Genomic DNA, 21,258 nt, shown 5'->3' with positions numbered 1-21,258 from the left:
TGTGCTCAGCTCTCCAAATCAAAAATGGGTACATCTTTAAGCAGCATGTAAAGTCCTTGTTCAAACCTCTGCTTAGAGAAAGTGGGTAAGAAAAAGTCTATTGCAAATTGTAATCCCTTTGTGACCTGAAAAGAACTTTCCACATGTTCTCTATTTGGTGGTTTCTGTAAACTTCACCATCTAATCCTTGTCTAGTCAGTTTTGGTTAAGGAAAGTGGAAGTATGTCTTAAACAGGAGAACATCCAATATTTGGGATGCATACCATATTTAACATAAAAAGTACTTCATTAGATACTATTGACTAGCAGGACTAGTATTTACTGCCTGCCAATAAATAATCTGAAGTTTTGTCTAAATGTAGGAAAACTGAGTTCAATTGTACCTGTAGAAAAAGGAAAAACAAGCTTAAGAGTTTATTAAAGTTGAAATAAAGGTGAATGTGCCTAGCTTCCATTGCATCATTTGCCAGGAAAATTTGTACTTCAAACCTTGCAAGTCATTGCATGATTGGAGAAGAAAGTAATCAGGATCATAAGTTTTCGTTGTGTTCATACCCTTGACCATTACCAGTTTGTGAAATATTTGTAAAGGGCTAAAGCAGGGTTGTGGAGATTAAGGAATCTCGGGGATTTTCTGAGTTGATGTCACACATTGAGCACTTCCTGGAATTCATGGCTTCATCTTATCCAGCTCCTTCTCCATCAAAACTATAGGCAGATGAGGTAAAAAGAATCCCCAAGAGAGCAGTACTTGGTTTATTACTACTCATCAGATCATATTCCAGAGAGGATAGTAGGCACGCCCCAGGGAACAGAGTAACTAAAAGCATGAGTTCTGGAACCACCCTGGCTGTAACTTCAGGCAAGTGAGTTAACCTCTGTGAACCCAGTTTCCTCATTTGTAAAACAGGGAAAAAATAGTACCTATTTCATAGGGTTGTCGTGTGGATTAACTAAGTTAATACATCTAAAGAGCTTAGAACAATGTCATACAAATAGATTCTCACTAAGTGCTGCTTTTATTAATACCACCATAACTGAGATGCTCCGAAGCTGTGCTGTCCAATACAGTAGTCCCTTGCTACGTGTGGCTATTGAGCATTTAAAATGTGGCTTATCAAAACTGAGGTGAGCTGTGAAGGTAAAATACACACCAGATCTCAAAGACTTAGTATGAAAAAATGTAAAACACCTAATTTTGTTATATTAGTTACATGTTGAATATATTTGCATATATTAAATATGTATATATATATATATATTTAATATATATTAACATTTGTTTTACCTGTTTCTCTTTTACTTTTTAATGTGGCTACTAGATAACTTAAGACTACGTTTGTGGCTCATTCTATTTCTCTTGGACTTCACAACAGCCTCTTCCTCATGTGATTTCACTCTAAACTCCACCCTGATATTGCCCCCACCCCAAGGTAGAGTTCCTGACACTTATACACACATTATTCAGTCAACCCTTAGTATGGACGGCGCGCTGCACCTGGATTCAACCCACCTCAGGACGTGCAAACTGTGGATAGGGAGGGCTGACTGTACTACACTGCTTTGTATAAGGGACTTGAACATCATGGAGTTTGGTATCCGCAGGGGGTCCTGGAACCAATCCCCTCGATACCAAGGGACGACTATATATTTATCACTTAATCTGATACAGTTACTCCTCCTAGTTGTCTTTCCAATAATGCTACTCGAATGTACTTCTTTCCCACTATGGAACTGCCCAAGCCTGGTAGAATCACTGTTGGTAAAAGATGAGTCACAGCTCTCACTGATGAGAACAGTGACCACAACTTGAGGAGAGAGGCACAGATTGATATGGACGGAAGCTTGCATTAATTTTCTGTAGCTACCTTTGGAGTATAGTTCTCAGGGGCTGTCTGATTATCTGCCCCATCCAAGTCAGAGGAACTGATAAACTCTGTCCACTAGAAAGACCCTGGACCTAGTTCTGCTGACGTTCTTTTTCTTTGAAGAAACCACAAGTGTGAAGCTGAGAACTACCATGTAGATACACATATGGTGTCAGGATTGGAATATGCCTTCACTTAATAGGTCCTGACAATAATTTAGGTATTCTGATTAGATTTTCAAGTCAGATCAAAATGTGTTAACAGGTAGCACTAGGCTATATACTTTTTTAAAAAAATATTTATTTATTTATTTTGGCTGCCCCGGCTCTTAGTTGCGGCATGTGGGATCTTTAGCTTCGACATGTGGACTTCTTAGCTGCAGCATGCAAACTCTTAGTTGAGGTATGTGGGATCTAGTTCCCCGACCAGGGATTGAACCTGGGCCCCCTGCATTGGGAGCATGGAGTCTTACCCACTGGACCACCAGGGAAGTCCCTAGGCTATATACTTTTGATCAGACTCCTTTTGTATTGCTGCTAAAGACTCTTTTTTTAAAAAAATAACTAGCAGACTTTAATTCATCCTCAATAGTAATTTAAGTCATATGACATCCATGCATGTGAATATTGAGACTTGTGGCCCACAGATAAACCCGAGATCTCCTGGCATGCAAGATGGTTTTAGGTCTGTGAGCAGATAGTGCTCTGAGCTAGTGGGTAAATTAGTGCAAGAATACACGAGCTTTCTTTCTGTATTTAGGGACACACACTTAAAATGTCAGAGAGGTTACAGCCCTTAGTAAAGACCATTTCTTGCTTATATATGAAGATCTTGAGCAAGAATGGGCCAATGTCAGCAACAACTGTTAACTCTATGCGTACACTGTGCAGCCGTAGTACATACACATAAGAGAGAAAAATTCACATACCCTAAAATTCATCACTTCAAAGTATACACTTTAGTGATTTTTAGTATACTCACAAGGTGGCGCAACTATCACCGATATCTATAATAATTCCAGAATATTTTCATGGTCCCCAAACAGAACTTCATACCAATTAATACACACTCCCCACACCCACTCCTCTAGCAGCCACCAATCTGTTTTCTGTCTCTATGGATTTGCCTCTTCTAGACATTTTGTGGTTTTTTGTGTTTTTAATTTGGCTGCCCTGGGTCTTAGTTGTGGCACGTGAGATCTTTAGTTGCAGCATGTGAACTCTTAGTTGTGGCATGTGGGATCTAGTTCCCTGACCAGGGATAGAACCCTGACCAGGGATAGAACCCAGGCCCCCTGCATTGGGAGCACAGCTGGACCACCAGGGAAGTCCCAATACATGGTCTTTTTGTCTGGTTTCTTCCCCTTAGCATAATGTTTTCAAGGTCCATACTTGTTGTAGCATGCATCAGTACTTAATTTCTTTTTGTGGCTAAAGAATATGCCATAGTATGGATATGCAACATTTTGTTTATCCGTTCGTCTGTTGATGGCCATTTGGGTTGTTACCACTTTCTGGCTATTATGAATAACGCTGCTATAAACATTCATGTACACATTTTTTGCATGAAACATATGTTTTCAATTCTCTTGGTTATATACCTAAGAGTGGACTTGCTGGCTCATATGGTAACTATGTTCAATTGTTTGATGAACTGACAAAATGTTTCCAAAGCAGCTGCACCATTTTACATTCCCAGCAGCAGCACATGAAGATTCCGATTTCTCTACATCCTTGCCAACACTTAATGTCTGTCTTTTTTATTATAGCCATTCTAGTGGATGTGACGTGGTACCTCGTGGTTTTGATTTGTATTTGATGTTGAGTATCTTTTCATGTGCTTATTGGCCATTTGTATATCTTCTTGGGGGAGATGTCTTTTCAAATCCTTTACCCATTAAAAAAATTGGATTATTTGTCTTTTTATTGTTGAATTGTAAGCTGTTTAGCATGCTAAGGTGAATCTAATTTAGATAAAGCCCTCACTGCTCCAGGAAGACCAGAGGGTTGCAGTTTGGCTTCATTTTTAATTCTTTTCAGGCACTTACTACATTTTCCAAAAGAACCTCTGTTCACAGACTGTGAACTAGGACTTATTGCCATCACTCGTAAAGATTATTAATCTACTTCTAAGAACCAGTGCAAAGGATTTGAAAACCCAAATGAACTCTTAGAAATCCTTGCTTCCATCCATGGCAGCAGCTCCCAGACCTCTGTTTGCTGTGCTCAAGTGAGTGACTGAAGCAGTCTACTCTGAAAAGAAAGTAGCCCCTTCTAGTATGATAAGTGACATCGTTTTGTTAAAACCACCAACAGGAGAAAGTGAAACAAGAATTGTAGGTAAACTTTAAAGCGTGCACACACACGCTAATCACTGAGTCCTGGGGACCAAGGCCATCCTTAGGATGTTGCTACCAGCTGTGAATTCACAGAATAGAGGAGTGACCCAGACGTTCACGTGGGGTCAGGTCTCCCACTTGCATTCATTCAACAATCACTGATAGTAGTTCTGAGCCTGGTACTGCCAGGCATGGTCATTTCCTTCAAGAGTTCACAATCTGTTTTATGGGGCAGACACACAAGTAAATGGGTATATATTCTACAATATAATGTTAGGTGCAGCAGGGAACAATGAACTCTGCCTAGGGATAACAAGGATGTTTCACCGAGGAGGCGGCACTTGGCTCAAGGGTTGTATAACTCAGCGTCACAATGGGTCCTTCCCACGGACGTTTGCTAGTAGGAAAGGGAAGGAAAGAAGAAGCTTCAGCATATGCCTAACCCTCTATGGGGGGGCAGCTATGGGACGGGAGTCTATGCTTCAGGGTCTCCAGCCATGCCCACCTTGGCCTGACATCAGCTTAGTCTTTTGGTTCATGCTGGTGTTTAAAAAAAAACAACAAAAAAAAACACCAGGTAGAATCCAGGGCAACCATCTTTAGTGTAGGAATAGGAAAAAGCAACCAATCTCCAAATTTTCTTGTCTTTGATTTTATGTTTATCAAGGGAAATCTTGTTTTCATTTTCATAGCAAATGTTTATGACTTTGAACCAGGAACTTGCCTGCCTTGTATTTCTCCTGAGCTGCTTTATCCTGTTTCCTGAGTTGCTAGTTTTGAGCTTGTGTAAGCCTTGTTAGAGGATCTCCAGACACATCAAAGGGCAGGGACTGCATCCCCTTAGCCCCAGAGCAGCTATGGGAGGTCTCTCTTGCCCTCTTGCCTAACGGTTGCTTCTTCCAAGGAAAGAGTACCTCTGAACACCCAAGTCTGCCCAGATTTTCCTCCAGTCTAACACTGGCATCCCAGTAGTAAAAGGTGTCTCGGCTCTATATCAGAAACTTCTTCGTTCAGGTGGCAGCAACCAGCTCTTGCAACTCAAAAAAGGGATGCATTGGAAGGAGGTCTGGTGGCCCACAGAACTGACTAAAAGGCAGGAGGACCAGCCTATGAAAATAGACAGGAACCAAAGGAGGCTGGATAGCAAGATGAGGAGACAGGTTAGGACCACCACCATACACACCCCCAACTCCTGATGGTTCCTCACCTGTCCCTGCATCACTATGCCACTCACATGAGAGTCCCAGTCCCTGGCAGGAGCATCACATCGGTCAAGCCAGGTGTGAAGGCTTGCACTGTGGCAAGCTGGCTTTCAAGTGGGAGGAGGGGCTCTGTCTCCCCAAGACCTACACAATGTGGGTTCCCCCAGGAAGGAAGAGTTCAGATGCCCACTGCGGCCCTGTCTGGGGGAGCAGTAAGCAAAGCCTAGGAGAGGACCAACACTCATTGGAGACCTCTGGTGTATAAACCAATCCTTAGAGATAAAATTGAGGCTGGGATTTAGTCAAGATTGTCTTCCCTACAAGAGAAGCTGAAGTGAGGAATTATAACTAACACCACTTATTGATGGTCTCCTGTGAGCCCACTGCTGAGTATATTTGATGAAATCTCATTTAATCTTTACCGGCCAAACATATAGCAGTATCCATTTTACAGATGAGGAAATGAAGGTTCAGGAAGGTTGGGATATCTCCAGGGTCATACTGGCATTCATATTTAGGTCTGCCAGGCTGTGGACTCACGCTTGCTTTCTCACTGCTGGTTTTCTTATACCTGGGATACAGTGAACTGGAGAACAGCTCCCTGTCCTCCTTTTTTAAACTTCTCTTAATGCTTCCCTTGAAGCACAAAAAGCTGCCAACTAGACTGTGTGTGTGTGTGTGTGTGTGTGTACGTGTGTGTGTGTTGTCACATTCACTCCTGGCAGGGTCCCAAAAACTCATGAACCATGATGGATGACACATACGCACCCTCAGGTTTTAGAACAAAGTCTCTTCCATGTGAGTAACTGACCAGACATATCAGTTAAAATCAGCAAGCTTTTCTCGGTGAATGTTAAGAACATGCATTATCTGCTTCCATAGCCAATGGCCAAAATCCATCCCACGTACATGTGGCATGCTGTGACCCAATCCTGCACTAACGCTTCCGTGTACAGCCCGAGGCCCAAAGCTCTAGAGTTAGAGTGGCCTCCTGTTGCAAATGCTGATCAGATGACTCCTTGGTGAGCAGAGACCTGGTGAATTTAGCTCAAACAGAAGGCAGTTTTAGGAGAGGGGCCTTTGGAGACCATCTCATCCCTTTGTTAGTGCCTGAACACAAAAGGGGCAGTTTGGCCATTCCTGGGCTTGAGCCAGCTGTTGCCCTCCCTGGGGATGCTATTGGGGGTCTTGTTCATAGTCTTGAGTTTATTTCTATTCTTGGGGACCAAAATGAAGCGTAAGAGACATTTTTCATCTGGGTCCTGGGAGGCCAGCAAAGCAAAGTGGAAAAGCTCACTTGGTTACCACTTATGTGTCTTCAGTCCACTGGAGTAGGTAGAAGAGGAGAGAGGCCTGCATCCAGCTATCTCCTTGAATGTCTCTTGGCCAGGGATGTGTCGGTAACATCTGAATGAGGGAAGACCAGGAGGATGGAATGGTCCCAGGCCTGGAGCTTGGGGCCAGGCTAGAGAAGAAAAGCTGAGTTCTTATGGCCAAATCAAACAGAAGCTGAGGAGTCACCCAGTGTCTGTAGGGAAAAGGTGATATATGTGTACTCAGTAGGAATGTGACAGACCAGCATTCCTTCCCGGAAACTGCTGATCTCAAAGGGAACTTTGGTTCAATCCCTGGGACATCCAGTCCCTACCCAGGCTCACCCAGAGGCCTTCCTGCAAGATGCCCCCATAGAAGAGGGGGTACGCCATTCTCCCCGTACTTTTTCTTGCGGCTGCCTTCCTATTTATAGGAACAAGTGTGGTGAATTCAGTGCATAATTAAAAAGCAAAAAAACTTGCTCTAAGGGAACACTTACAATTTAAGTAGACACTTGTGTAAAAACAATGATTCATGCTTTGTTGGATCTCCAAAAATAGACAACATGATTCGTTGAATGATTTCTGGCCTTTAGTGTATTTTAACCTATACATGACAGTCTCTGAATTATCAAGACAGCTATGTAGTTACTGTCTACAAGAAAGAAACATCTTTTGCCTCAACCACAGGTTATAAATTCACTGCTACCACAAACAAAGTCAAAAGACACAAACTTGGGAAAATATTTGCCACATATTAAAAAAAAAAGTTAATTGCCTTAATATATAAAGAGATCTTACAAGTCAATAAAAAAGACCAATAATTTGATACAAAAATGGGCAAAGAAAGTTGACAGTTCACAGAAGTTAATACAAATGGCTTTTAAATGTACAAAATGATATGCAATTTTATATATAAAAAAGAAATGTAAATTAAAACATATTATTTTCACCTTTCATATTTCAGAGGTCAAAAGTCTGATAATGTACTGTGTTAGTGAGGATGTAGGAAAATGGGCACTCTCATATATATTAATGGGAATACAAATTGGTACAAACTCTTTGTAAGAAATTTGAGATTAACCAAATTTGAAAATTTACACACCCTCTTACAGTTATCTATTACTGTTCAACAAACTTCCCCAAAACTTAGTGGCTTTCCCATTTACAATTATTTTGCCTGTGAAATTGAGGAAGGGCTAGGTTGGGTGGTGGTTCTCTGACCCGTATAATGTTAGCTGAACTCTCCCAGGCCTGGGAAAGTACTGAGATACTGAGGGGCACAGACATGTCTTTTTATGTAGTCGAAAAACATGATTAATATGTGCATGTGTCCATCTTCTCCATGGCCCCTGCTCCCCAACTACTGCCACCACTAAAGGAGACTCCAACTTCGCAGCAGCTTCGTCCCCTTCCTCCCCTCTAAGGTTCTTTGGGCTTTTGCAATAATGAAATGTCCTCCAGTCAAAGACCCTGAGGAGCACACCTATAGTTGAAAAAAATGGAGTGTATTACTTGTTACAGTGAGGGGAACACACAGGATGGGGAACCATGGAGCATCTTGGTAAGAGGGCATTAGAGAGGACTTACAGGATTTGGGCTTGTATTAGTGATTTTGGAGAGAATTAAAGAAGCAGGACTTTTCTCAGTGTTTGATGCTGTTGGGAAGCAAGAGTAATTCTATGATTGGGTACCTTAAATCTTATCTAGAAAAAGGAATAACTAAAGCAAAGTTAAAGCTGCAATTGGCAAGGAAACAGCACTCGCGTATTATCCAGGATAGAAAGACATTTGGTCATTTTTGGGACTTGGACAACGTTCATGGTTTGTCTGTGTTTGGATATGATTACAGAATGGTCTTGTTTTTGTCTTGACCCATCATGGTTACAGATGGCCTTGTCCGATGTTGATGTCCTGTGAAATTGTTTATGTGCAACAGGAGAACTCCAAGGCCTTGGCTGTGAATGTCAGATCAACTTCTACAACACCAAGGTCTAGCTGATAGTCCCAGGCCAACATCCAGATGTCAGGGGCTGCTTTCTCTTTCTCAGACAAGAAGAAGAGGCAAGCAGAGAAGTGGGTGGGCAGGATTTCAGTTTTGGAGGAGTTAGGCAGGGAGTTTCTGTAGCGTGTGCAAGAGAAATAAGGGGGCGGGAGGAGGAGCAGGTTAAGAAGAATTGCTGTGGACACTGTGTCCACTTCATGGTTGTCAAGATACATACTTTTTAAAAATATAAATTAAAATCTTGAACAATTCTGAATTGGCTTTTGGTTGCTGGATTGTGTTCCCTCTATTGTAATACTGCTCTGAGACCAACCATGCAGATCGGGATCTTAAAAGGGCAGGTGTTCAAAGCCAAGAAGTTCTGAGCCATTGTCTTAGAGCCCAGAGCTCCAGCTGAAGCTGATGCCTGGGTCAGGATGGTGTTTGAAGAAGAAGCAGAGCCAGGAGGGCGCCAATCAGAAGCCAGGCTCAGGTGCCTGCTGCCTCCATCCCCTAGAAGACCCAAGCATTCAGAGTTCCCCAGGCTCTTAGTGCCCCCAGAAAGTGGCAGCCTTGACCCCCGGTCTGGGTTTCTGGGTCCTGGTTATTACCACAACAAACCTTGTCAGCCGAGGATGCCAAGATAGGGGGATATGGTCCCTGCCCCCAGGCATGCTGATTCTGTGGGAGAGTGAGGGCAGCCACAGCAATAGCTGGGGCTCAAGACAGACGAGCACTGAAGGCCCAGCAAAAGGCCCCCAGCCCCTTCCAGGGAGGGAGCACTTCTTGGCAGAGCCAGTATCCATAGGATAAAGGTTTGGAAAGCGGGGGCAAGGAAGGCTGAGAACAGAGCAGTGAGGAATGCACAGTGGCAGATGAATTCAGAGCATTCTTTGGAGCCTGGAGATCCCCAAAGGTGAAAACCTCAAGAGCCAGACACTATGGCTGACGTAAACCCTATCGAGGCCACAGGGGATATGCATAGTCCAGCACCTAAAGGACCCACTGAGGGTAGCAGGAGTGAACACACACGTCAGCAGAGCTCCCCTCTCCTTCCCATCCTCTCCCTCCCCTTTCAGGTGGCTGGCCGGAAGGACCCAGACTATGTGGGGTAGTGGGAGAAATGAAAAGAAAACGGGCAAACATGGGAGAAAAAGAGCCCACACTGGGAATCAAAGAGCTGGAAGAGTTTTGGAAATGGAGTATCTGGAGGGACAGTTGGTCAAGGGATGATGCATTAGCATCCGAACTGTACTCAGAGGGACAAGGACAGTGGCGGGTCTGCTTACTTAGCCAAACTTTCTGAAAGGAATGGGGGGCCCGTGTGGGCACCCGGCCTGGGCTTTCCCACAGAAGGGGTGGTCTGGACCCTCGGGGCTCGGGCCCGCGCGCTACCGGCGGTAAGAACGCGCTGGGCGGAGACGGGCGGGCGAGCGCCTTGGTGGCCCTTCCCCTACTTTCCAGCTTCTTCAGCTGGAGCAAGAGGTCTGTGCCCGGCGGGGGAACGAGCGTCCAACCCCTGGACCCAGGTCTAGGCCGGCAAGCGGACACTACGAAGGGGCGGGCGGCTCCCGGGGCAGCGCCGCCGCCCCGCGCTCCCGCCCCCGGGAGCCGGACGTGGCGCCTCCCCCGCTGCAGCCGGAGCCTGGAGGTGGGGTCGGGAGCCCGAGGCCGGGACTCTGATGTCACCGCGCGGCCGCGGGCGCCCAGGAGCGCGTCTCGGGTTGGAGCTCAGGTACTCGGTGAGGCCGGGGGCCGGACGGCCGGGAGTGGGCGGCGGAATCGCCCTTCCCGGGGGCGGCAGGGCGAGCCCCGCCGCTAGGAGGGGGTGGGGTGGCTGGGGCGCCGCGGAGCAGCCCGCGCGTCGTTGGGTCTGGAGGGGTTGGGCTCCGCGCGGAGTCTGGTCTGCGCGAGTCAAGGCCCTGCACGCTTGGCCCCTTCGCAGAGGGGTGGGGGGCGCAGAGCCGGCAACAGCGGGAGCTGCTGGGGAGCGCGCCCGGGGGACCCGAGCACGCAGTGGGGTCTCACCCTGCAACCTCCGGCTCTCGCCTTTCGACCGCGCAGCCACTGGGGAATCCTGGCCTCTCCGGTCCACGATCGCGCTGTCCCCTGCGCGCGTTCTGAGCCCTCCTTCCCCGACGGTGAACCCAACCAACAGGAAAGGCCGAGAAATGCGCCGGCCAGGGGCCATCCGCTCTCCCAGCGTCCCCGAGGCCTCGCTCTCCAGCCGCACCGCGTGACTTTGTCGCCCCCTGTGGCCGCCAGGCCTGCGCCTCTTTCCTCCCTGGAGCGCCTCGACTCAGCTTGAAGCCCCAGGTATGTGGTACGATCTCGACCGCGGCTTCCTCTCCCCAAGTGCCACCAGCATCCCGCGTTTCCTGACCGTGGCACAGAGCTAGAGTCTACGGAGACTGTACGTGTGGGCGGGAGCGAGCTGAGAGCAGACGCTTCGCGACGTGAGCTGTGGTGCTGACAGGCCGGGAGAATGGGGTGCCGGAGGGAACTGGGAGAGCCACGGAACTTACCAAAATGCCTGCCCTTCTAGACCTGGTCTGGAGTGGTGGAATTCAAGACACAGCCCAGGACCTAGAAACTCAGTCCGGCAGGGAGACTGCCGTGCAGGCAGCGCGGCAGTCTCCCTGCCGGACCATCCAGGAGGGGTGGCCTGGACAACCTCTCCATAAGAGAGGTCAGACGTGAGGTGGCCTTGGGGAAAGATATTATTTAATTCCTGATCGTTGTTGATCATTTGAGGTTGTCTGCCTTTCTGGTCACCTTACCTGGATCTGCTTCCATTGCCTTTGTGTGATTTTACCCACTGGAAGCTGTCTTCATGGATTTCCCTAAGAACCTCTAATTAAAAACCTGGGTCTGCTTTCTTGCCTGGTCCAACCTCTCTCCTGAGGTCCAGACACACATCTCAACTTACCACCTGCTTGCCAGACTTGCCACAAACACTGCAAAGCCCACAGGCCCCAGACTGAGCACTGGATCCCTTGGCTAGTCCCCGTCTCAGCTTCCTCATTCCTGGGACCGGCACCTCCACCTCCCCAGCCCCTAGCTCTGAACACAGAAGTCATCCTTGTCTCCTTTTCCTCTCTTGCTCTTTGATTCAGGTGATAAGTTTATCGCAAATGACCCCAATACCGCATGACCTCAATCTGGTGGTTTTCTAGCAGGGATTCCACGCTGCTCCCCCTGCCCTGACGGGGCTTGGCAAAAGGTTCTTTGAGTTCTAGCCTCTGGACTTACATTCAATGCAGGCACTAGCTCTGCAGCCCAGCCCACAGCTGACACTAATGCTGATGCTAGGGCTCCTGGCGTGTGGCTACTCCCAGCCACAAGGCCTGGCTGAACTGCAAGAGGCTCCCTGCAGCCAGACAAGTGTGAAAACTCTTTGCTCTTTGGGCTGAGGCCCCAAAACACATTAAAGGAGCTGGACCCTCCTGGCATAACAGGTTCTACAAAGGGCACAGTGTGAGCATCCTGCATGGGTATCAGGTGCTTGGGTTACCACTGCAAAAGCATCCTCGAGACAAGTTAAGGTCAATAAGAAAATGTACACACATTTTAGTTATCCATTTGAGCTGTTTTTATTTGGTGAACTCAGAATCCTTTAGCAGTCAGTAACTCACAAATAAGATAGAATTTTCAAGGCCTTTTTTGAGGAAACATCTTTGTATTAGAACAGTTACCCATGCCTATAGATGCAGCGAAAGTCAAGAATGGGTGGCATGAGCCAGGGTAAACAGTGCTCCCAAGCAGGGCTCAGAAGGATAGGAAGAGAGAGAGCTATTGTCTGGGTGGCTAGGGGGGGGTTACCAAGAGGAGGTGACTGTCCTCCCAGGGGCTGCTACTCAGAGCAGCTTCTTGTCTTTCTGAAGTTCAGGGAGTATAAACTACTTTGCAAAAATGGTCCCCAAGCCTGAGTGAAGACCAACCTGCAGGGCTGGCCTTAGTGGGCACAAAGATGCCTCCAGGTGGGTGATGTCAAGATGTTCTGGTACCAGGTCAGCTGAGATCCCCTCCTGGGAATGTTGGAGGTACTGCTTCGCCCTTTTAGGAAACATCATATTCTCCCACCACTAACCTCCCTACCTGCCCTATCCAGCAATCTGTAGCATCTGGGGTCTCAGGGAATGGGGTAGAGGGTGATCCTGAGCTCCAAAAAGTGTCTGGAGGCTCACATAAGCCTGTTTTTCAGTTTCCACCCAACTGTGGGCCACCCTCCTCTGCAATCCCAACCAAGCAGCTCAGGGAAGGCAAGCCCGCCTCCCACCCCACCCCCAAAGTCCCTATAGCCCATAGAGAGCCCTCAGTTCCCAAGACTCAAAGCTGCTTTCACCCCTGACCCAGGCACACCCACCTAGCTCCTCCCCTTGCTCCCCCTCCTGCCACTGGGGAAGTATTGATTTCTGGCCATTCCTGTTCCAAGCTGTGCTTGCCTGCTCTTTGATTCCTAATAACCTGAGTAACCCTGGTCAGTGTCCATGGGTGGCAACTGCCTCACCCATTCTGTCCTCTGTCTCAAAAAGACTAATAGGGAGAGAAAAGTGGGTAGAAGCAAAGAAGCCCTCAACCTTCTCCACCAAAGCCACCCCCATCTACTCCCTGAAAGGCTGCTCCTTTCCTTGTCATTCAACAAATACTTAACATCGACTACCTGCCAGGCACCAAGGGTACAGAGATGAGTAAGTGCAGGGCCTGTCCTCAGGAAGCTCAGGGGTGGGAATGGGGAGAGGGAATCAAAGCAAGCCAACAATCACAATGCAGGGCGATGAGTGCTGTGATGCAGGAAGCTCAGGACACTGCAGGGATCCCAAAGGGTCAGGAGACCTCTAAGCTGAGCCCTATAGGAGGAGCAAGAGTGGTAGGACAAAGAGGGGGTGAGCCTGTCATTCCCAGACAAAAGGCAGAGAGTCTCCCAAGCAGGGGCCATATTATCCTGGAATCTGCCAGTATTTTGAAGAGGTGGGGGCGATTGTTTCCCATAGTGGAGGCTGGGCTTTGTTGGAGGCTCAGGCCCCTGGGGGCTGGGGGTGAACTGGCTTTCAGCAGGGTTTGCTTCTAGGAAATTGATTCTGGCTGCAGTAAGCTTGGAGGCAGGCCCAGATTCCAGGCAGGGCTCTCTGCCTCTTACCAGCTGTGTGCCTCTGGGCAAATCATTCCCCCTTCAGAACTTCAGTGTCCTCATCTGTGAAATGCAGACAGCAGTTGTGCGGTTCAAGATAAATATTTATTCAAAGCACCTGGAACATAACTGGCCCAGAGGGAGGGAGGAAGGCTGTGAAGCTGCCCCTGCCACCCGACCTGGGTCTTTCCCCCTCCTTTCTTGTCTCCCCTGTGATCTCAGATCGTTCTTGACCATTGTTTATCAGGGAACGATCACATGGAGAAGCTAATAAAGCAGCCAGGAAGCAGCCAGGGTGGGACAGGGTTGGGGAGGGCAGGAGCATGGGTACATTCTCAGAGCTCCAGGAGGTGCCAGGGTAGAGGCCGGGGTTGCGGGCCAGAAGAGCCCCAGCGGGGGATGCGCTAGTCGCCAGTTCCTTCCCCTGAGCTAAGGCCCTCAATCTCCAGAGTTGTTCCCCTGGTCCTACTGCCCTTGCCATTCCAGACTAGGGAGGTGGGGGGGGGGCGGTGCCAGCGCTAATAAGGGTCGTGCGACTAGGGAGGGGATGTGTAAGCATGTCTGTGTTGAAGGTGCCAGAAGGTTGTCCTAACCCTAACCCGGAGCGCCTCACCCACCACCCCGTCTATTCTTTTCCAGGCCCCACGGAGGTGGCCAGCCTCCGCCCGCGTCCGCGCAGCCATGGAGGCTCTGGGTCCTGGAAGCGACTGCGCCTCGCCGGCCTCGTCCACTCGCAGCCTGGACCTGCGGCGGCTGTCCGCGCGCGCCGACTCTGCCTACAGCTCTTTCTCCGCCGCCTCCGGCGGTCCTGAGCCGCGCACGCCGTCGCCGGGGACCCAACTTCCCTACCTGGACTGGGAGTACGTGCGCGTGGTGTGGGGCGGCCCGGCCCCCGCCGCCGGGCTTCGCACCTCCCCGCAGCCCCGGCCCGCGGCCGCCGCACGCAGTGGGCCTCGTCCCCCCGAGATCCGGGGGACCCCGGGGCCGCTCAGCCGCCAGACCACCCCGCTGCTGTACGCGCTGGCGGCCGAGGCGGAGGCCGCGGCGCGGGCAGCCGAGCCGCCCAGTCCGCCCGCGTCGCGGGCCGCCTACCGCCAGCGGCTGCAGGGCGCGCAGCGGCGAGTGCTCCGGGAGACGTCCTTCCAGCGCAAGGAGCTCCGCATGAGCCTGCCCGCCCGCCTGCGGCCCGCGGCCCCCGCGCGGCCCTCCGCCGCGCACCCGCGCTCCGCCTTGCTCAGCCACCCCGGCGGGGAAGCGGAGCTGGCGAGCCCCGGGGCTCCCGCGCCGGGAACCGCCGGCAGGGGACGCCTCGCCAACCAGCAGCGGAAGTGGTGCTTCTCAGAGCCGGGAAAGCTGGATCGCGTGGGTCGGGGCGGTGGGTTGGCGGGGGAATGCTCGGGAGAGGCCTGCCCCAGCTCTGGCCTCGCCAGGCCGGAGACCCGGGAATGGCAGCAGCGGACGCTGGCAGAGTTCGAAGGTCACCAGATCAGATGGCTGCCTGCGACCCAGCCCCAAAGCATAGAGGACCCGAAACCCCGGTCCTTGAGGCTCAGCAATGCCTATAGGCCTGCCGGTCGGAGTCGGAGTGCTTCGGGGGAAGTCTTGTCCCCCTGGGGAAGTCCAGGAGGGATTATGCCCATTGCCCAGGTATGGAAGATAGGGGCTGCAAGCTTGGCTTGGGGGCATCTAGAAGATTGAAAACTTGAGCAACATTTCATCCAACTGCTTGCCTTTCCAGGCTGTTCCCCAAGGAGCAGAAACCCCCAGACCATTGTTTCAGACCAAACTTTCCAGGTGAGAGACATGGACCACACTGGGGACTGAAAGCTGGGGGGAGGCAGCTTTCATAGCTCTTGCTCAAGAAAGAAGAGGGCCTCCCACTCACCCTCAGTTTGAGCCTTCTGTCTTTTGCAAACCACATCCCCTAATCCCACCCCCAATACCCTACCGTCCCTCTGGTGCAGAACCAGAATCTTCCTTCCTGGTCCCTGTGGTCAGTGTGGGGTCCCTGCTTCCAGGTTCCTGACTCAGAAGGAAGTTGCAGGGGTGTGTTCTGCAGAGGGCCTCCAGAGCAGTCCCTCTGACTGTGAGCAGAGGGCCTCAGAGAACTGCATTGTATCTGCCCGGCTCCCATCCCTTCCTGATGATGAAGTTTTCCTGGAAGAAGCCCCGCTGGTCAGAATGAGATCACCTGCAGACTCCCATGCTCCCCTGGGGCTCCCAAACAGGTGAATTTCCTCAGGCTTTCAAGCAGAGTGAGATACCCCCTTCCTACACACATCTACAAAATGCTGGAGGGGCAGGGAACCCTCTCCTGGCTGGTGGCTGGGAGCCAGGGGGGTGAGGTGGGGGAGGTGGATGGCCCTTGGAGGCCACCACTTATCTTTGGCTAGAGCTTTTTCTGATTTAGTGTCTCTTCCACTTCCAGTGTCCATGCCTCTGACCAGCAGTACGGAGCTGGCTTGGGTCAGAGGGCTGACCAGGCTATAATCCCCTCAGAGCAGCCCCTCCATGAGCACCCAGAGACTGCAGGGGCGGATGACTGTTGGCAGGGGGTAAACGGTTCTGTGAGTGTCTCCAGGCCTACATGCTGTAGTCCCCCTGGGACTGCAAATGGTGACATCGCAACCTTTGACCCCACTGGACTGCTGACCACTGATCCCCCCACAGCTGCAGAGACTGACCCCCTCAAACCTCTCCCAGGAGATGCCCTGAGACCTGCAGGCAATGATACCCCGGGGCCTTCTGACCACACTGCCCAGGCTTGGGGCACTGGCCAGACTGGTTCCAGGTCAACATGGCCCAGTCCACGCCTCGAGGAGCTGGTTCAGGAGCTGGCCAGATTGGATCCCTCTCTGAGTGACACTCTCACCTCCTATCCCAGCCCAGAGCCATCCCTGGGCCTGCTGGATGGGCTGATTCCTTTAGCCGAGGTCTGGGCTGCAATGAGGCCAGCCTGTGGAGAGGCTGGAGAGGAAGCAGCTGGTACTTCTGAGTCAGGGTGAGTGAGGGGTACCAGGGACTCAGGGGATTCTAAGCCCCTACAGCCTGGGGCAGGACGACCCAAGGAACTCTGGTTTTGTCCCCAGCTCTTACCTACTTAACTCCACCCAGCGCCTGCCAGCTTCTCAGCAGGAGACAAGGCCTGAAAACCTTACCACCCACGCTGTGCCTGACGAGCCATGCGGCCCGGGTCTCCCCGAGCCAAATTACAGCATCCAAGCCAAGAAAGTGAGTGTGGAGGGGCTATTAGAGGCTGGGCTAAGTCAGGGCCCTGCCTCCAGACTTAAGTACCCACGCCCTCCCTGCAGGTGGAGCTGGCGGACCTCCTCCAAAAGACGCTAAGGGAGCTTCAGGCCGAGCAGGAGCAGCTGCAGGGAGCGGCCCAGGCTTGGGCCAGGCGCGGGGCTGCCCTGGAGGCCGCGGTCGGCCAGGCCTGTGCACCCCACGAGCTCGAGCGGTTCAACCGGTTCATGGCCGACCTAGAGCGTGTGCTTGGCCTCCTGCTGCTGCTGGGCAGTCGCCTGGACCGCGTGCACCGCGCCCTGGCCCGGGCGGGCGCAGACGGCGACCCTGACGAGCAGGTAACGGGTTTGGGCTGGGGGAGGGCGGGGCGGTGAGGGGCCTGCGGGCTCCGGCTGGAAGCCTCCCGGGAGCGGCGGCGCCCTCGCCCCGCTCACGGCGCCCTCGCCCCGCGGCTCCAGGCCTCTCTGCTGCAGCGACTGGGGCTCCTGCAGCGGCAGCAGGAAGACGCCAAGGAGTTGAAGCAGCATGTGGCGCGGCGCGAGCGGGCCCTGCGCGAGGTGCTGGCGCGCGCACTGCCCGCCGACGAGCTGCGCGCCTATCGCGCCCTGTTGGTCGGCAAGGCCGCTGTCCTGGCCCAGCAGCGCAGCCTGGACGAGCGGGTCCGCCTCCTTCAGGACCAACTGGACACAGTCAGGACCGACCTTGGCCGTCGTCCTCCGACTCCCAGGCTGGCCTGGCCCCCAGGGACCCGTCCTCCGGATAAACCGCCCTTCCCCCCTCCCCTCATCTAGTTACAGGGGGTGGGGGTGAGGAGCATTGCCCCTGCCTCTCACCCACGTGAGTGGGATGACGCTGGTTTATTCGGTGCTTTTCCCTTGGGGTGGGGAAGACCCAGGCCCGGCCTTCCTGGGGTACTTTTTCCAAGTGTTCTCATGTGGCCTTACCGAAGTCTTGCAGATTATTTGGTAATTAACTTATGAATTTTAAAGTCTGCAGTATTTCCCCTTTTCCGTCAGGGTTGGTTGGAGGGAGAGGAGATAAGTCAGAGGAGCACTTCAATTTAAGATGCAAAATGGCCATTTTTTTTCGCTCTCAATAAAAAGTTGATGTGAGAAGTGTGCCTATCGCCTGGAGCCTGGCTTGGAGGAGGGATCTTATTTGCAAACTACAGACGCCTGCCAGACTAGAGCAGAAGAGAGATTTGTTGGAGGACATCACTCAGGCCTGGGGATCCCTAGAAAGACTGAAGAAACAGGCTTGAAAACTGGAGGGGCCAAGCAGATGCTGTCATCAGTAGTCCCTAACTATTCTGGTGACTGCATTATTACCACGAAAGCCTAGGCCTGATTGGCTGAGGCCAGGTCTCTTTTGCTGGTTTTTACCCAAGCCTCCGACATGAGTAGTATAGTGGAAGTGGGGGACTGCCTCCCTTCAAGACTCAAGGGATAGGGAACTTTCCCAAATGGAAAATGGATTCAGATGCTTTGCTGCCTAAAAACCCTGATGAATGTCAAGTACACTTGGACATTTGGGGACATTCATTCCAAGACCCAGAAAGAACTTTCTTCCTCTTCGAATTATGTTGGATAATTGGATAAACTGAATTTATCTGCCTTTCCTTTAGAGTCCCCACTAGGTCACCCAGGCTTAAGGAGGGCAGTTGGGGGGATGGGAGCTGAAGGTGAGTCATGGGGGACCTGGAGACCTATTATTGTGGGATGGTGCTGAGGACCTGCAGAGGCAGCTCTTCTTGTGTTCTGGAGATGCCAGTTTGGGGATGGGCTAAGGTTGGGAGTTAAGGGCTAGAGTGCTATGAAACAGGACACTCACTCCCCTCTGTTTGTGTCAGTCCTGTGTACATAGAATCAATGTTCAGTTCTCAAATATACATTGAAAATCTGCCTTAGTATTTGTAGCTGCTAAGGCCAGGGACAAGAACATTCTTCATGTAAATGTTCAGTGTATTTTTGGAAGCTGGGCACATTAATAGGCATGTGTATGTGTATCTAAAGCCAACAGACCTCAAAGTGAGAAATCTCTGCTTCTGGGCTCGTTTTCTGATGCATACTGTCACTAAGTGCAACTGGTTGGGAATTTTAAATGGTCGTATTCATACCAAAAGCATTAGTTATAACAGTCGCGCTATTGAGCACAGAACAATGCTCACATTGTGCCTTTTTATAAAAAACATATGGGGCTCCTGCTGATTCTAACATTATGCTTTGCTTTTCTCCTTTGAACGCTGTGGGCGGGGCCTCCGCTCCAATATCCTCTGCCTAGCAGGGCAGCTCGCTTCGAGACGCGTTCTGGATGGAATCTACTTATTTCTGGTTTTTGCCCTGTACAGTTCCCATTGCATTCTCCCATTGTGATATACTTAGAAACACACTTAACATCGTCCATTAGGCCAGTGGAAATGGTGTATTTCAGACAAAACACTCCCAGCCCGGGATGGGCATGAGAAGCAGCGTCTGCCATTGTCTGGTTAAACTGCACTTTGGTTCTTTGCTGGTTTTTACCATGGGGAAATATGAGGCTTCTGTGCTTGTCTCTACCAGATGGAGAGAGCCCACAAAAGTAGGGCCACAACTCCTGCGCCTGTCCTTCCATTTTGCCTCCGTCTCCTTCCTGCCCCAGTTTATCTCCCTTCCACACCCCGTTATTCCTTCAGAGGGCAAGAATGAGCTCAGCATACGCGTTCGATATTGGCACCACAGACTAAGACTAGGGGTGGGGTGGGGGCCAGTACCAGAAGTCCGGTGAATTCCACCCCCCTGGACACTGCCAGCAGAGGGCACTGTTTTCCTCATGATGAAAGCTTCTAGCCACGCTTTACCACCCGCAGCCTCCCCAGCTACCAGGCCCTCTGGGCCAGCCACAGGGATGTTGCCTTGTCCTGAGCAGTGTCCCTGTTGGACGTGAAGGCTGGGGCTAAGCCTTTGTGTCTGTCGGAAAGAAATCCCGGCCCGCCAGTTATGGGAAGGTTGGTTCCCTTTCCTTTGCCACTAGGCCTTCGTTCGAAAGTCGTTGGCTAATGAGGAGTGGGAAGGGGGAGGCTGGGGGTGTTGATCTCGAGGATCAGTATCAAAAAGAGCCTTACGTAGTTCCCCACGGTGGAAAACAGGGTTTCTTGGGTCTCTGTTGGGGTTTCTGTCCGCACCTCCCCAAGCCGCCCGCGTCCGCCGCCGCCTGCTGGTCCCGCCCCCAGCCCTGAGGCCTGCAGCGCCCCGCCCCGATTGAGCAGAGCGCGGTTGTTGCCTGGCAACTGGCAGCCCCGGGGCCTCCCTCCTCTCCTACTCGCCTCATCCCGCCCCACGCCGTTCCTAATATGGATGTAATTAGTGCACTTTTTACCTTCTGACTGTAAATTGGAAACAGTAGGGAAGCCAGGTTCCGTGGTGCCCAGACCGACGCGCAGTGTGGCTGGAGCAGCCTGCTCCTCACACCACGTACCTCGGCGAGCGGCTGGCGTGAACCTCAGGCATCCTCACGGGAACAAATTACCTTGCTGTTCAGTCACGTGTAATTCAGAAGCTTACGAGGACATTTAGGTCAAATGTGGTTGAGGACCGCAGAGAGAAGAGGTGAAATGCTGTAAAGCAATCTTCCCAACGACCCCGTAGCGTTACTGTCACAGCCTAGCTACAGTTTAGACGGACAGTCATGATGGGTGTTTACCTGTTGTCTTTGAAACTTAAGTCAGCACTGACTTCTCACTAGGAGGACTTTTTCCTCCCCTTCTTGAGGAGAGGTCCAGACATCTCTCTCTCTCTCCTCCTCCTCCTCCCTCTCTCCCTCTCTCTCCCTCTCTCACTATCTCTTCCTTATTTCCTCTTTCCTGTAGTAATATCTGAGGCCACCTCTGCTCCACAGGTTCAAGTCCAGGGGTGTGGCAGTTCTGGAAAGGTGACTCCAGCCACAGAGGTTCAAGGCAAAAAGCTATCTGGAGAGCGACAGAGTCTATTTATTAAACCATTTTAAAAGGTCAAATAATTTCTTCCAGGAAAAGGCAAAGAAAAGGGGGGAAATATGGGTCCGGGGTAGGCCCAGCTTTAAAACCGTGTGTGGAGGGGTGCTTCCAGTCCAGAAGGCTGAATGACTGCTTGTTTAGGACTGGAAGTTGGGGGCAGGGATGCTAGAGGAATGTGCATTAAGAAAGGCATTGTGATATTTTAA

The 21,258-nt window shown here is 51.1% G+C and overlaps 1 protein-coding gene across 4 annotated transcripts; it reads left to right on the top strand.

The window, feature by feature from the left end:
• Positions 1 to 10,241: 10,241 nt before the first annotated feature.
• SHROOM1 (shroom family member 1) lies at positions 10,242 to 21,258 on the top strand. Of its 4 annotated transcripts, none has more exons than XM_057541643.1 (9): positions 10,242 to 10,440; positions 10,770 to 11,021; positions 14,476 to 15,483; positions 15,575 to 15,630; positions 15,855 to 16,064; positions 16,265 to 16,837; positions 16,926 to 17,067; positions 17,148 to 17,420; positions 18,099 to 21,258. In XM_057541643.1, the coding sequence occupies exons 3-9, from the start codon at positions 14,518 to 14,520 to the stop codon at positions 18,144 to 18,146; spliced, it is 2,268 nt and encodes a 755-aa protein (XP_057397626.1). In that variant the 5' UTR covers positions 10,242 to 10,440; positions 10,770 to 11,021; positions 14,476 to 14,517; the 3' UTR covers positions 18,147 to 21,258. The 4 variants fall into 4 exon arrangements, with proteins under 4 accessions (XP_057397626.1, XP_057397625.1, XP_057397623.1 ...); XM_057541642.1 differs by having other exon boundaries at positions 10,243 to 10,440; positions 10,864 to 11,021; positions 17,541 to 21,258; XM_057541640.1 differs by having other exon boundaries at positions 10,243 to 10,440; positions 17,541 to 21,258.

Source organism: Balaenoptera acutorostrata, chromosome 2 (assembly GCF_949987535.1).
Source record: "Balaenoptera acutorostrata chromosome 2, mBalAcu1.1, whole genome shotgun sequence".
NCBI lineage: Eukaryota > Metazoa > Chordata > Mammalia > Artiodactyla > Balaenopteridae > Balaenoptera > Balaenoptera acutorostrata.
Note: the sequence above shows the minus strand (reverse complement) of the source record. Positions and strands in the feature narration are given on the sequence as shown.